The sequence below is a fragment of the Alnus glutinosa genome, chromosome 8, assembly GCF_958979055.1.
Source record: "Alnus glutinosa chromosome 8, dhAlnGlut1.1, whole genome shotgun sequence".
NCBI lineage: Eukaryota > Viridiplantae > Streptophyta > Magnoliopsida > Fagales > Betulaceae > Alnus > Alnus glutinosa.
In genome coordinates, this window is record NC_084893.1 from 24,627,311 (window position 1) to 24,641,794 (window position 14,484).

At 37.6% G+C, this 14,484-nt stretch overlaps 2 protein-coding genes across 4 annotated transcripts in view; both read right to left on the bottom strand.

The window, feature by feature from the left end:
• The window catches only part of LOC133874836 (probable disease resistance protein At4g27220), an 82,345-nt gene that overhangs the window by 66,367 nt on the left and 1,494 nt on the right, over positions 1-14,484 (bottom strand). Inside the window, exon 2 of one of the 2 annotated variants that reach the window (XM_062312717.1) lies at positions 9,615-12,564. The exons of the other annotated variant lie outside the window; for it this stretch is intronic. Within the exon in view, the coding sequence (XP_062168701.1) occupies positions 9,620-12,562 (2,943 nt within the window). The 5' untranslated portion in view covers positions 12,563-12,564 and the 3' untranslated portion in view covers positions 9,615-9,619. Of the gene's footprint in view, positions 1-9,614; positions 12,565-14,484 lie in introns of those variants that run through there. 2 annotated transcript variants of the gene reach the window in all.
• Positions 1-14,484, bottom strand: part of LOC133874837 (uncharacterized) — an 81,023-nt gene that overhangs the window by 47,735 nt on the left and 18,804 nt on the right. The window lies entirely within an intron of this gene.

Below are 14,484 nucleotides of genomic sequence, written 5' to 3' on the forward strand. Positions count from 1 at the left end.
GGAGACTTGTTTGTTTCATGGAGTTTCTAGCTAAAAACAGCTAGAGTGCATTGTACTTCATTGTTGATATATGAAACATATTTATCTTTAAAAAAGAAAGAAAGAAAGATATATGATTGTTGATAAAGATGCATTTACATTATGCAAATTCTGTTAACGATGGAAATAATAACCACGGCTTGAAATTCATCACACCATTACTTGACTAGAATAGTGATTACTGACAACAAACAAAAATTCTTCATTATAATAGTAGTTCATTAACTAGCCAACCAAACATCCAAGATGCATTCAACATAAGCAAAAGCAAGAAGATTCATTGTTGGACCATCAAGACAACCTAAAATTAATTTCCCAAAGCAGAAAGCAATATGTTCCTATTAAAACAACATTGGTCTTATTTTATCTCTAAACACTTAAAATTGCAATATTTCATACAACATTCCTGGAAGTGAGGCCCCTAAAATATTAGGCAATTGATATTTTTAATACATTACACAATTTAAAATAATCACATCCTGTACAAATTTCACTATAATGACATCCAACAACACTTGTAGTGCTTATCCATTATCCAACATAACAACATAAAAATTTCACTATATCCTAGTGACATATAATGCTATAAACAAAATTAAAAAGGCTTAAACAATATGATATTGTTTCGTCATCGATCGGTACTTCTCTTTTTCAACCGCCAACTTCATTCAACATTCAGCAACTTCTATTCTCATTTCTTCCTTGCACTTGCATTTCTCTTTTTTTATTAAATCGCTCTTCACAACTGCAGCCTGTAGGCTTTCTTTTTCATCTTTTAGGCACATGTATTTATCTTTCAATCGGTTCAAAACTCTTTCGCCCTGCTCACATATGGAAGGATCATTAACCCAAAGTTGTCATCTAATCATAGATGGAATTCTGCAAAAGCACAAAGGAGCTCTGTCACTCATCTTCATTTACCAGCAAATAAGATAATCATTACACACACCAAAAAAAAAAAAAATCAAAAGAGGGCATAAAAATGTCCATTTACAGCACAATCCTCCATTTTTGGCTGACTGCTTAAACCTTCCTACACCCATTTAAAGAAAAAACTTACAAATTAAATCATACCTTATTGTCGCCCCCCACCTCCACCATCCCACTCACAAATTGATTGCTGGTTGCTACAACAACATTGGCAACAATTTCTAAAATTGAGTTCTGGGAGTACTAACAAAAACCTAAACCAAGCAAGACCCAACAATCAAAAACTCAAGAAACCAAAAACCAAAAAAAAAAAAAAAAAAAAAAAAAAAACTCAATACCCCCATCTTCAAGTAATTCTTGAGATCATAATTTTATATTTAGTTGTCATGTACATAATTAATGTGTATCATGGTATAACATGGGTGAATAGAATATGGGGGGGGTATCACTGAATGCCATTAAACTTCTCAATTGAAAAAGTTATCAACTTAAATATGAAGAAATGAGATTCTGCAGAAATTAGTTTTATTAGTTCCTACATTAACCTTGCACCACATTATGAGCAGAATAAACCATTTTTAGCACAAAGAAGAAAGCAATTTTTTGTTAATGATATTATAGCAAGAGCAATGGATTCAGCCTAGTGGTGCACATTTGGTAGCATAGAGACATAAATTCTACATCTAAGTCTAATGACCTTAAATTTTCCATTTGAGATTCCTCATCAATGATCTTTAATTTGTTAAAACCGAATCCATTAGACCAAAATAACTACATGGCTTTAGTGACATATTTCCAATGTGGGCTTAAATCTGTGCATCTTTTTGTCATTATTAAGAGACTCAATTAACAAAATTTGTAGAAGATTAAATTAACACCTCAAGGTACAGATTTTGATGTAAACACAAACAATTAGTATATCCATGATTCCATAGTTCCAGGGACCAAGAAATACAATGCATTCTGGCCCATTCAAAGGCAAATCAGCTTAGTTAACAAACAGACCAGAATAAAATGGAGAGGAAATCAACAAAGAAAGCATGAAGTTCCCAACATTTTCAAATCCCCATGACAGAAAGCAATGAATGAAATAGAAACCATGTATAGTTTATGTATTCAAATGAAAGTAAGGATAAGAAACAACAAAAATTCTCCACTCTTTGGCTATTCGGTCAACACCAAACTACTCATCAATGTTTCATCGATTCCTCAACAAAACATCTAAAAATCACAACCAACAACAACTCTCAAATCACACAATCCATGATCCAAATCCCATAAGCTAATCAGAAAACCTATTCAGTTTCTCTACCCAAAAGATTTTTCAATACCTAGTAACCTCAACATAAAAAAGAAAACAAAAACCCATTCAGTCTTTCTACAGAAAAACCCTCCACAAAACAAACCCAGAATTTATTCTCAAATTATCCAAATGAAATCAATAATTTCCAATACTAGTACCCAAACCGAAACTTCCCATAGACAACACTTCAACCCATTCGGCCATCTAAACAATTTACAACACAATTTCTCAAAAAAAAAAAAAAAAAAAAAAATCTCGTCCATGAATGGCCATCCTCCCAGCCGAAAGCCCCAAACTTGATCAAACTTTGTTCCAGGAAATCAGTTTACAACGTCTAAAGTTTCATACTTTATAGCAAAAGCGGCCAAGAAAAGAAACAAATAGCCATTAAAGTAATTAAAATACTTCTAAATAGGCATTTGATGATAAACTCCAGTACTTCATCAACACTAGTTTCCATTAACACAAGAAGATTACTCTACAAAGGAAATAATAAGAGATTTTTGTCATAAGAGATTAAGAAATACCTCCTCTGGAATCCCTTCTGCTCGTAGACGGCGCTCAGGCTGCTGGGTCCGAGAGAGAGAGAGAGAGAGAGAGAGAGAGAGACCTGGGCGAGGGACGGTCGGTGGTTGGGCGCCAGTTGGTTGGTGGTTGCCGGTTTGCTGGGTTCGGGAGAAAGAGAGACAGAGAGCTGGCCGAGGAACGGTGTGAGTCAGTGGGCACCAGTCGTTGGGCGGTGGGCGGTCGGTTGTCGCCGGTGGGTCGATGGGAGAGGGGAAGGTGGAGAGGGGGAGATTTGGGAAATAGGGGGAAATTTTCTAATGTGAATCTGAAATGCTTTCCACACGCGTTTTCAATGTTTATTTTTGATTTTTTTTTTTAAAAAAAAAAAAAGAAAGAAAAAAGAAAAAGGACGTGTCACGTGGGTCAACAGTCGGACACCAACCGGACTCTTGATGCACGTATAGCTTCCAATAAGGTGCTGGATTTGTGGGGGGAAAGAAAAGTATAATCAGATATAAATGAGTCCTTTAGAAATTGACATTTGTTAATCATAATATTTATGTCATCTTAAAGAATAACCAAAACTTCATACATTACATACTAAAACCAAAGTAGAAAAAATAAATAAATAAATAAATAAAGAAGTAGAAGAAATATATATATATATATATATATATATATATATATATATATATATATATATATATTTTATATAAAGCTCAAAGAGTAGGGTTTGTTTGGTAAGTAATTGTGTTGTGGAATATTTGTGTATTGTATAGTAAAAAGTGATTGATGTGATATAAAATTTAAGAATATTTTATAGAAAAGTGAAAAAAAAAAAAAAAAAAAAAAATTGTTTTGTAGTGGGTTTTTTTATTTGAATAGTAATAAAATATAATTGATATGATATAAAAAGTGTAAAAAAGTTAAAATGTTTTTTATTTTATATTTTTAAAAGAAGTGAAAAGAAATAGAGGGAGAATGAAAGTGGGTTGCCAAACTAGCTCGGAAGCTTTTTGCGATGACAAAGTGGAGTCTTGGAAACTGAACCTGGTCAAGTCAGGTTGTTTGACCTAAAACTTAATTTCCCCTTTTCCACAAAATGGTTTCTGAGAAACTTGGATTAATTGTAGTTTTATCCCATACGGGGTTGGTGATTGTTTCAGGCTTGCAATTAAGACTAATTAGTTTTTTTTTTTTTTAAGGATGGGAAATTATTAAATTGCTTGCACCAACTAGATTGACTCGCAAAGATAAGTCATACCTTTTTTTGAATTTAAAAGTTTTAAAATTTTGATAAAACACGTGAATCAAAAAATAATTAAAATTTATGCATTTCTTTTAGACCGGCCGGCCTAGGGTGGCCGAGGGCCCTTTCGGGTGGTTCAGCCACCCCCAATGGTCAAAACCCTCACAAATTGTTTTTTTTTTTTTTTTTTTACTTTTTGATCATAGGGGTGGCTAAACCATCCTCAGGCCAACCAAAGAAGTAGAAGAAATATATATATTAAAAAAATAAAAAATAAAAAAGGAGAAACAGGAACTCACTTGATTGGATGATTCAGTGGAGAAGATGAAACTGCTCTCTATCGTTCTCTAATTCTCTTTAGTGGTGTCGGTGAAATGAAATTCCAGAGCCATGAATGAGTGTTTGTTTCGACTATAATTCTGAATAATATTTTATTTTTTAAAATAGTAAATTTATATTTTATTTAATTTTTTAAAAATTTATTTCACAAAGTTAAACTTTTACAATTAATTTAAATAATATTCTAATTCAATACCCAAACAAACCTTCCATGCACAGCAAAGTTAAAAAGCTCGAAGAGTAGGTAGCTTTTTGTAATGACAAAGTGGATTCTTGGAAACTGAACCTTGTCAAGTCATGTTGTTTGACCAACTCAAGTCTCTTTTCATGACCAACAAATTTGGTAACTGCAAAGTCCAAGAGGACACTAGGACAGGGCCGATCTTTTTGGGTTGAAATTTTTTATTTTTTATTTTTTATTTTTTTTGAACGGAAACATAATCTATCATTGATGAATAGCCCAAGGTTTACAGCTTGAAAATAAGGGACAAACCCCCCATTCTCTAAACCAGAAGGATCTGACTTAAAAAACAGCTGCCTAAGCAGAAATACAACTTTTACAAAAAAGTCATTTGAGCCTCTTTTACATTAATGCTCACTTTCTAAATAAAGAGACCAGATCTAGCAATTAGCCACCAAATATTCCCGTAAAAATTGAACCCAACACAAGCAAACTGTGACCCAAGAAAAGAGAAAAAAACATACGACACTGAAGCAGAGACCCCCCAAAACAGGCTGCCGGCAATGGAGGAGAAGGGCCAAGAAACCGGACGACGGCACGTGAGGGACACGCGCCAACACCGGCGCCACCCAGACAGAGAACCGACGCCGGACAACCGAAAACCGCCGAGATCGGCCTGAAAAAAGCGGCGCGTGGCCCACACATGCACCAAACAGCGGATAGCCCACTGGCGCGTGGGAACCACGCGCCGGTCACCGGCGACCGACAGGGCCGGATCTAGCGACGGCTGGGGCGGAAGGCGACGGAGAACTCGGCTGGGTGGCGCGTGTCAGTCAGAATTGGGCGAGGATGAGCAGATCTGTCTTCCAAAATCTGAAGAAACCAAGGTGAAAGAACGGGCCAAAAAAACATCCCGCCGACGACACGAACACTTGGCCAATCCCCCAAAGAAGACAACTTGAGATGAGAAATCCTGCCAAACAAAAGAAAAACAAACAAATAACGACACATAAAAGCCACCATAGCCTAGAAAGGCTAGGGGAAGACTAGCCTCCACCGGATCTAGCCGGGAGGAACAAAAGCTTCATAACCCTAAAGGTTAGGAGACAAACTAACCCCACTGAACCAACTCAGGGGGAACAAAAACTCTCTGACTCACGAGAAGTCAGAGGGAAATCACCACCGGCAGGGAGAGGCAAGAAAACCACCCCCTCCCAAAGAAAACCAAGCTCTCAAGACTTTTTTCTCTCTAGGGTTTTTTTGATAATTCTTCGCGGATGTTGAGTTGATACTTTTTGGGTTGAAATTTAGTCAAACCACTCCGTCTTCCAATTAATTTTTTTTTCTCTCACTTATTCTAAAAGTCAAATTTAATACATTTCACTTTTTACATTGTTTCAATTATTTTTTATTATTATTCAAAAATAAAAAAATTCATTACAAAATAAATTTTTTTCACTTTTTTATAAAACAATAATTTTAAACTTGCTTATATTTTACATCACATCAATAATTTCTTACTACTATTATATTAGAGAATAAAAAGCCGGTAGCAGCATATCAAGAATATCTCATTGATTTCCTCTCCAATATCTTTCCTTATTTTCCTACTTGATTTTCTCAATATTTCCCACTTTAATATTTCCTGATTGTATCCCATGATTAGTGGGATGTGCTCCCCTCTATTAGCGTATATATTCATATCTTTGTAATCAAAAGCACTCTATAAAATAAGAAGCAATGTAGCATTTTCTCTCTTTTATGTTCTCCTCTTCTTCCCTTCTATCTCTTCTATTTTATTTTATATGGTATCAGAGCCATCTGGCTAACACATCACGATCTTAGTTTCTTCTTCGCTGTAGCACACTCTTTCAGCCATTTTATCAAACACGTCTCACCCATCACATGGTTCTGCCTAAAAACAGAGCTTCATCTTTGCCACTCCCAACATCCTAACTCCATCCACATAGAAACTCTCCTAGCTTCTAATCGATCTCAGTTTTCATTTCCATTTCCCAAAATTTTCTCTCTTTCACTCAAAAAAAAAAAAAAAATGTATATCACCAATCCTTTGCCGCCGCCGCCGCCACAGAGGGCCGTGCCACCACCATGAGATCTCTGGCATCCTCTAACCAACGAACACACCTTCGTCTTTTTGACAACCCAAGTTGCCGACCTTCCAGTCTCTGCCAACGACTCACTACACGAGTCGCCTCCATCAACCTTAGACACACCATTGTTCCCAGTCCAAGCGTCTCTCTTCCGGCCCCTTCTCGGACGGCTTCTTCGACCAAATCTTCCACCTCTAGCGGCTGCGAATCCTCCAGTTTTGGAGTTTCTTTGGTTTTTGCTTCCTAGTTCCTATCGTGTTTTTATATTTGTCTTGTTTCTTTTTTCTTTTTTTTCCTTTTTGTATTTTATTGTATTAGAGAAGATGCTAAAAAGCCAAGTTGAAAGAAGAAAAAGAGGCCCATTGTTGGCCCACTCTCAAATCTCTTACTTATGGTAATGTTTAAAACCCAAGCTTCTAAAGTCATTTGGCTCTCTCTCTCTCTTTCTTTCTAATTTAGCCTTGTGGTACAATTAAAAAGCCCAGGCTTCTCTTTTATATTACTGGCTCTGTGGTAATGTTTTAAAACCCAAGTCTATCTTTAATTTCTTTTGGCCCATAGTTGGCTTTATTTTTTTGCCTTTGAGGTACAGTTTGCAAACCGGGCCAACACACCCACACAAAAAAAAAAAAAAAAAATAAAGGTTTCATGATGATGATCCAAAGCAGAAAACAAACTAAAGGAAGTTAAAGAATAAAGAGCTGTTGCAGCATATTAAGAATATCTCCTTGATTTCCTCTCCAATATCTTTCCTTATTTTCCTACATGATTTCCTCAATATTTTCCACTTTAATATTTTCTAATTAAAGTGGACCTGTTATGGGAAGAATTGCGCTATTCTGGAAGGCAGTCGCAGAAGACCGTCTGGACGACGCTAACTTCCGTCCGGATGCTCCACAGCCAGAATTCGAATTTGATCAGAATTAGGTTTTTTGTAATCCTATAAATAGAAGGCTCTAGGCTTGTAAATTGTATGAATTCTATATTGAATTCCATAGTGCTTAGAGAGGGTGTTTATGGAGAATTGAAGATCCGCTAACTCTCAAGCCATTGTCGGTGTATGCTCAATAATTCGTATGAAGTCTATCTTAGGGATCGGCCATAAGGTAAAGGAATCCATCAAAGACCCTTTCAAGTAGGAGACTTGGTTGGGAAGCGTTCACGATGGGTTTCGTGTTGTAGTTAAAGGTACGACTACTGTAATGGGTTTTGTGAGTACGAGTGTTTTGTAACTTGCTTTGTCTTTGAATAGTGGATTTTCTGGGTTTGGCCGCCCCGGAGTGGTTTTTCTCTTCACAAAATTTCCACTTCGTCAACAAATATCTTGTCTTTTTTATTTTCCGTATTTAAGATATTTTGTTGCACACAAACACACACTTGGTTAATTTAGAAGTCATTATTTATTTTCACGTTGCATGGGTTGGTCTGGCCCGAAAAAGAAAAACGACCCGGGTCTAACCCGGTAGAGCAAGTTGATTGGTCTGAATCCGGGTTGGCAGCCGACTTGGACAACTGGGCTAAATGAAGATTGTGCCTAATAGGCCTGGACTGGTTTGAACCCGGTTAACTAGATTGAAACCCGCTTCGGCCGAGTTGAAATTGGATCCAGTTTAGAAGGATGAGCTAGATTACGGACCAGGTTGACGGCCGAATTGGACAATTGGGCCGGTTCAAATCTTCAAACCCAGTGGGTCGAACCGGCTTGAAACCCGTTGGTTCAAGTTGAGCCCTAAACTCAGTGACCCAGTTAGAAACCAGTTTTGGCCCAACCAGAAGCGTGTGAATTTGACACGCAGAAGCGCGACTGAAGCTCTCATGAGTGAAGGGACGCACTGAGGAAGTAAGAGGCTCGTGTCGGCGTGTGGGAGGTGCTACCGACTCGTGCCCACAAGTGGTGCGCGTGGATGGGCGTAGGAATTCCGGCAGATCGTCCTAAAGGCACGTGGTCACACGTGCATGGCTGGAAAAGGCTCAAAATGTACAAATCCACCGATCTGGGGCTAAGACACCACTTTTGGTAGTTGTTTGGCCAAAAGGAGTTCTGGTTGCAGCGCGTGGAGATACTGCATGTGGCGCGTGAAGGCGCGTGCGGTGTCTGGTGGCAATGGGTCTTCCACAGATCGGTAGATCTAGACCTTTTAGACTTGATTCTAGTATTAGTTTTCCAGATGGAGCTGCGATTAAGGCATGAAAGAGACTGACAACAATTTTAGAGGCGTGTGGATGACTGAAATTATGAAACAGTCGTAGAGCACGCGAAGGACACTTGGAAATGTCAATGACATTTATTGAAGGCCACAAGAAAGTGGCTCTGATACCATATTAAATATAGAGTAATGATTGAATACCACCCAAAGATATAACTTTTTACCACCTTACCTATGTGGCAAGGTGGTCCCCCACTACTTTTTGAATTTTTTTATTTTTTAAAAATAAATTAAGGTAGGGGACCACCTTGCCACATTGGCAAGCTGGTGAAAAGTTGTATCTTTGGGTGGTATTCAATCATTAATCTTAAATATATTGAAAAAAATATATGAAAGAGGAAGAGAAAGAGAGAGAGAGAGAGAGAGAGAGAGAGAGAGAAATAGATAATGGACTGCATTATATTGAAGTAGTGTATTGTATAAATTATATTGATGTGATTGCATAGCTCTCTATTCATAGATAGAGAATGAGTAGTAGACCAAAAACCCTATAATGCATAAGGTTGGGAATAAACCGTAATAAGAAGGACAACAAACCTAGAGAATAATATAATATTCTTAACAATAATGATGGGGCTATAAGCAATAAAACGAGTTACAATCAAGAGTAAACTAATTTAGCACTTAAGTTTGATTAGGTCCAGAAATCTTTAGGAGAAAAGAAGTTCGAAAAAATAAACATTGAAATAATAATAATAATAATAATAATAATTATAATTATGGAAGAAAGAAGTTCTCAACATGTTGTGACACTTACACATATCGTGAAAAATGACAAAAGGGTTGAAGTACATTCTTAGCATGGGGATGGTCCCATTCCAGTGATTCCCACCATTCTTTGGGAAATGCTTTTATTATTTGAAGGGAGGGAGGAGGAGATGGTTGACCATCAATCCAGGGAAGAGAGAGAGGGATCCTCTTTAGCTTCCGGCAATAACGTAGTATTATGTCTCGGAGAGAATCACAAACTAGTACTGAATTACTAGTACAGATGCTCTTCAGCTCCGGTAGGTCCCATAATTGCAGAAACCTTAATTTGGGGAGAGTGAATATGACGGTACCAATTCCTTCTTCCTTATATTCTTCCACTTCATCTTCATCCGATGACGATACCGCCACTATTTCCACCAGATGCCGACAATCTTCTACATGGAGCTCTTCCAGGTTGTGGAGGCACTTCAGCAACCCCATTGTGAATAGCTTCTTTATATTCGGACAATTATATATTCTAAATTCTTTGAGACAGGATAAGGTTCCTGGTGGGGGTGATTTTGATCCATCAAATGTAATGATGTCACTTAAGTTCTGCAAAAATGCAAGGCGCAATGACTCGAGGCTTTGAAGAGGGAGAATGGATGAGGACGACAAAGAAGAAGAAGAAAGCACTTGCTCTACTCCTTTACACTTCTTAATCATAGAGGCCTTCAAGTTAGTTGCATTTGTCAATGATGTAATATCACACAAACTTCTTACATCATTGCACTCTTGCATATATAGGTACTCAACATCTTGTGGGAGCACAAGGGATTCTTCTCCACCTCTACTTATATTGCACCTTTTCAAGATTACACGTTTTTCAAACATATCACTTTCATTTGGCGTAACATCTGGATCGTCTGATCCCACTTGAAGTAGGTAATTGCTTGGTCCTTCTTGCAAAGATTTGCTATATGCATTGAAGTTGTGGACTTCGCAGAATTGTCCATGAAAAGTTTCCAACTTTGTCAAGCTTGCTACCTCCTCTCCAACCACCCTTGATGTGGCAGATGCCCGGTAAACTACAAGATGCTGCAGATGAGAGAGTTTGGCAAGAGTCCCAACAGGAATCATCTTTAGATTGTGTGCAGAGAGATCCAGGTATCTCAGGTTGACCAACATTTCCATCCCTTTAGGAACTTCGGTAATTCCGGTATGCCCAAGATCCAACCTCCTCAAAGCAGTAAGCTTTGCTAACGAAGGGACATGATTTAATTTATCACATTCTCTAAGCAATAATGCCCTAAGGTTCTCCAAGTTGGAGATTGAATTCGGCAAATGTTCCATGGCATTGTAGGACAGATCAAGAACCTCGAGCCCACGCATATGCTCAAAAAAAGAATCTGGTATCTTTCTTAAACCATTATATTGGAGCATCAGGGTTGAAAGTCTAGGACACCTTGGAGATGCACTAGAAGGAATTTCTGATATTTTGTTATGCATCAAAGAAACTTTCTCAAGATCCTCTGTCCAATTTTCTTCATCTGGTAAATCCTTCAATCGTATACCAGCTTCCACCATGAATCGAGGACTCACATTCACAATTTGGACTGCCATGTCCCTAATCAAATCATGCATCTTTAAGAACTTCTTCTCATGTGGGAAATAGTCTATAATACCTTCAAGTAAGCAGGAATTTTCAAGTTTATTCAATATAGTGTGACCCCTGTCAATCTGTGCCTGCCTACTCTTCATTCTGTCAACCAGTCCTTCATCAATAAACCGCTCTATCAACTCCTCTCTTTTGATTTTATAGTCTTCAGGATATAGTGAGCAGTATAGGAAACACTGTTGCACTTTTGAATCATTCAAACTCCAATAGCTAAATCTTAGTACTTGAAAAACCTCAGTTTCCATGTCATCTTGTCCCACTTTCGATTCTTTCAAAACTTCCAATGCATTCCTCCACTCACAGATGTCATCTACTCCCCTCATGCTTCCAGCCATTACAACTATTGCAAGTGGCAAACCTGCACATTCTTTTGCAACAGATCTTGTGATATCTTTTAGTTCAGCAGTTAATGCAATTTCATGCCCGAGTTTCTCCAAAAATAAGTTCCAAGCCTCTTCCTCTGAAAGGGGCTCCACTTTGATTTTCACTTGGCAACTCATCCTTCGACACAAATCCAATGATCTTGTGGTCAGAATTAATTTACACCCATTTACTCTGAGAGGAATTCCCACCTTCTCTAAGAGAAAATGATTCCATACATCATCTAAAATGAGTACAGATTGTTTTCTTCTCAGCAAAGCCTGTGCCAATTTTGCGGCCCTCTTCTTTTCATCATCCACATTTGAAAGGTCTAGATTCACCATTTTGGCAATATCGTTCTGCAATTTATGAATGCTAAAATCTTGTGATACTGTGATCCAAAAAACATGATCAAAAGTGTTTGGATCTTCTAAAAGTTTGTTATGGATATGGGTCACCATGGTTGTTTTCCCCACTCCACCCATCCCATATACGCCAATGATTAAGACCTCTTTCTCCATTAAGCATGCCCAAATCTTTTCCATATTTGCTTGAAACATATGACCCAGTAGCTTTGTTGTCAGCAAGGCATCTCCTTTGGTCTCATGTGCTTCGAATGTGAGCCCTTCAGGAAATCTTCCTTGTTCCACAAGTTGTGTCACTTCTCCACTCAACTCTTCCACTCGTTTCCCCAACTGAACACGTCCGAGCAGTCTCCTCTCTGCCAGCACTTGCTCCATGCTCTGAACGTCTCTTTTTATTCTTTCAACATTTGTCAACCAATTTTCAACATGTTGCCTTCGTTTCTTTAAAGACAGTGACTCAGCATATTCTAGTTCTTTATTTACATCAGCTTCCCTGCTGCTCAGGTTTTCTAATTTTCTTTTAAGCGTTTGCATCTTTTCATCAAGGCCATAGCAATAGCTTAACTGTTCCCCCATGATAACTACTTGTCCAAAGGTCTCCATACCTAATATCAAAAGGCCATGAAATTGAGTATTTCATGCTCGACTTGGAAATGAAATCAATCGAAAGGAAACTTTTTGTGAACTGCTTGCTATATATATATAATTTTCCACGAGAAATGTTCCTTTACCCAAACAAAGAGCAAGAAAGGAAGAGAGATATCAACATGTTAAGCGAATGGAAAAGAGAGCAATATTTTTTGCTAAGTTGATTGCAGAGCTATTAAACGGGAAGATGCAGTACAACCAAATATCAATTGGCTATACTATGGACCAATTCAACAAGGCTAAGATGGCATATGCTTCTGACAATATTCATAATTAAAAGCATGTAAAGTTTTAAAGAAGCGTGTTGCAAGAATATGCTCCCAAATGGTTGGGAACCATATTGCATCTTAATTTCAGTGCATCTGGAACTTAACTGAAAATTAATTAATATTGTCCTCTTGTCTCATGATTTTATGATATCTTCATTTCTTTTTTAAGGAATCACTAAAAGCATTTTAAATGATTGATGGAAAGGGGACTTTGGATACTCGGTTGGAAAACTAATGCATGAAGATCCATTTTGGCATGCTGTGATTAATAGCCACGAAAGATAAGTTGACCACAAGCCATGTACCACTGGTGACATGCAGTGACAACTTGACAACACTAAAACAGATGAAGCAGTCTAAGTTCATGCAAAGAAAATTTCTAGAGAACATAGCATCACGCACAGTACAAATGTTGGTCAAATATAGTTAGATATCTGAACAAAAAGAGTCTCATGAAAAACAATTTCCCACTCACAATCAAAACATAGCAGAATATGTGACACCCCAAAAAGTTAGTCTCACATTGGGAATATAAATTGACGACATTGAGTGGGGGGATTATAAAGCCACTCATGAGTCCTAGTTCCACATTGGTTCCTTAATTATTAAGTAAGATTGAAATTTATAAGTGATTCTAACCAATTGTAACTTTACAAATCCTTTTGAAGTGATAGAGCGGATGAATTGTAACAAATGGTATTAGAGCAACCTAATAACACCATGTCGCGATGAGTGGGGAAGATTGTCATACTCTTAGAAAGTTAATCCCACATTGGGAAGATGAATTGCACACATTGAATAGGTAGATTATAAAGGTGCTCATGGATGTTAAGTCCCACTTGGTTTTGTAAAACTGTAACAGTACTTGTCTTCAACTGTTACGGAAAATCAATGAAAGAAAATGGAAAAAAGAAGAAATTAAGGAAGGAAAAGAATCAAACTTCAAGAACTTGTATTGATTTTGCCACATTCGAGAGGGCCAATCTCCTAGCACATTCGAGAGTGCAATTCTCCTATGTTCAAAGAACAATAATGATCCAAGATATCTTCCATCAACCAACCTACGACTATTTATACGAGTAACAAAACGTAAGCAAGAATTGTTAAACGGCATTACAACTAGAAACAGATTAACTATTGCACGTGTATAACTTCCTAACTGGATTTCAGGCGCCACGTGTACTGCTCCCAACTGACCCGTTACAAAAACGAGGGTTATTCGATATACCTCACTCCAAGCGAATCTCCCACAGGTCAGATTCAATGTTTGTCTTACAGCCCACGTCCAATGCATGATCACATGAACTAGAGCTCTTCTTTGTCACCTAAGAGGCTACTAGAGTTTCCTTAGAATTTCCACACTTCAAATTCTAGAGTTCTTGATGATTATCCTAGATATTATGGATGTAGAGAGAGGAACAAAAAAAAATCAATTTTCTGAGTAATTATTGAGTATTCAACTGAAATGTATGTTCAGTACTCTTAAAATCAACTTAGTGACTCTACTAGAATCCTACGAAGGGAGAAGTTCTAGAAGAGAGCAACTCAAGATAGTAGAGTCCTATTCTAATCCAAATTAGTAGGGAGCTATCAAATAACCACCTCACC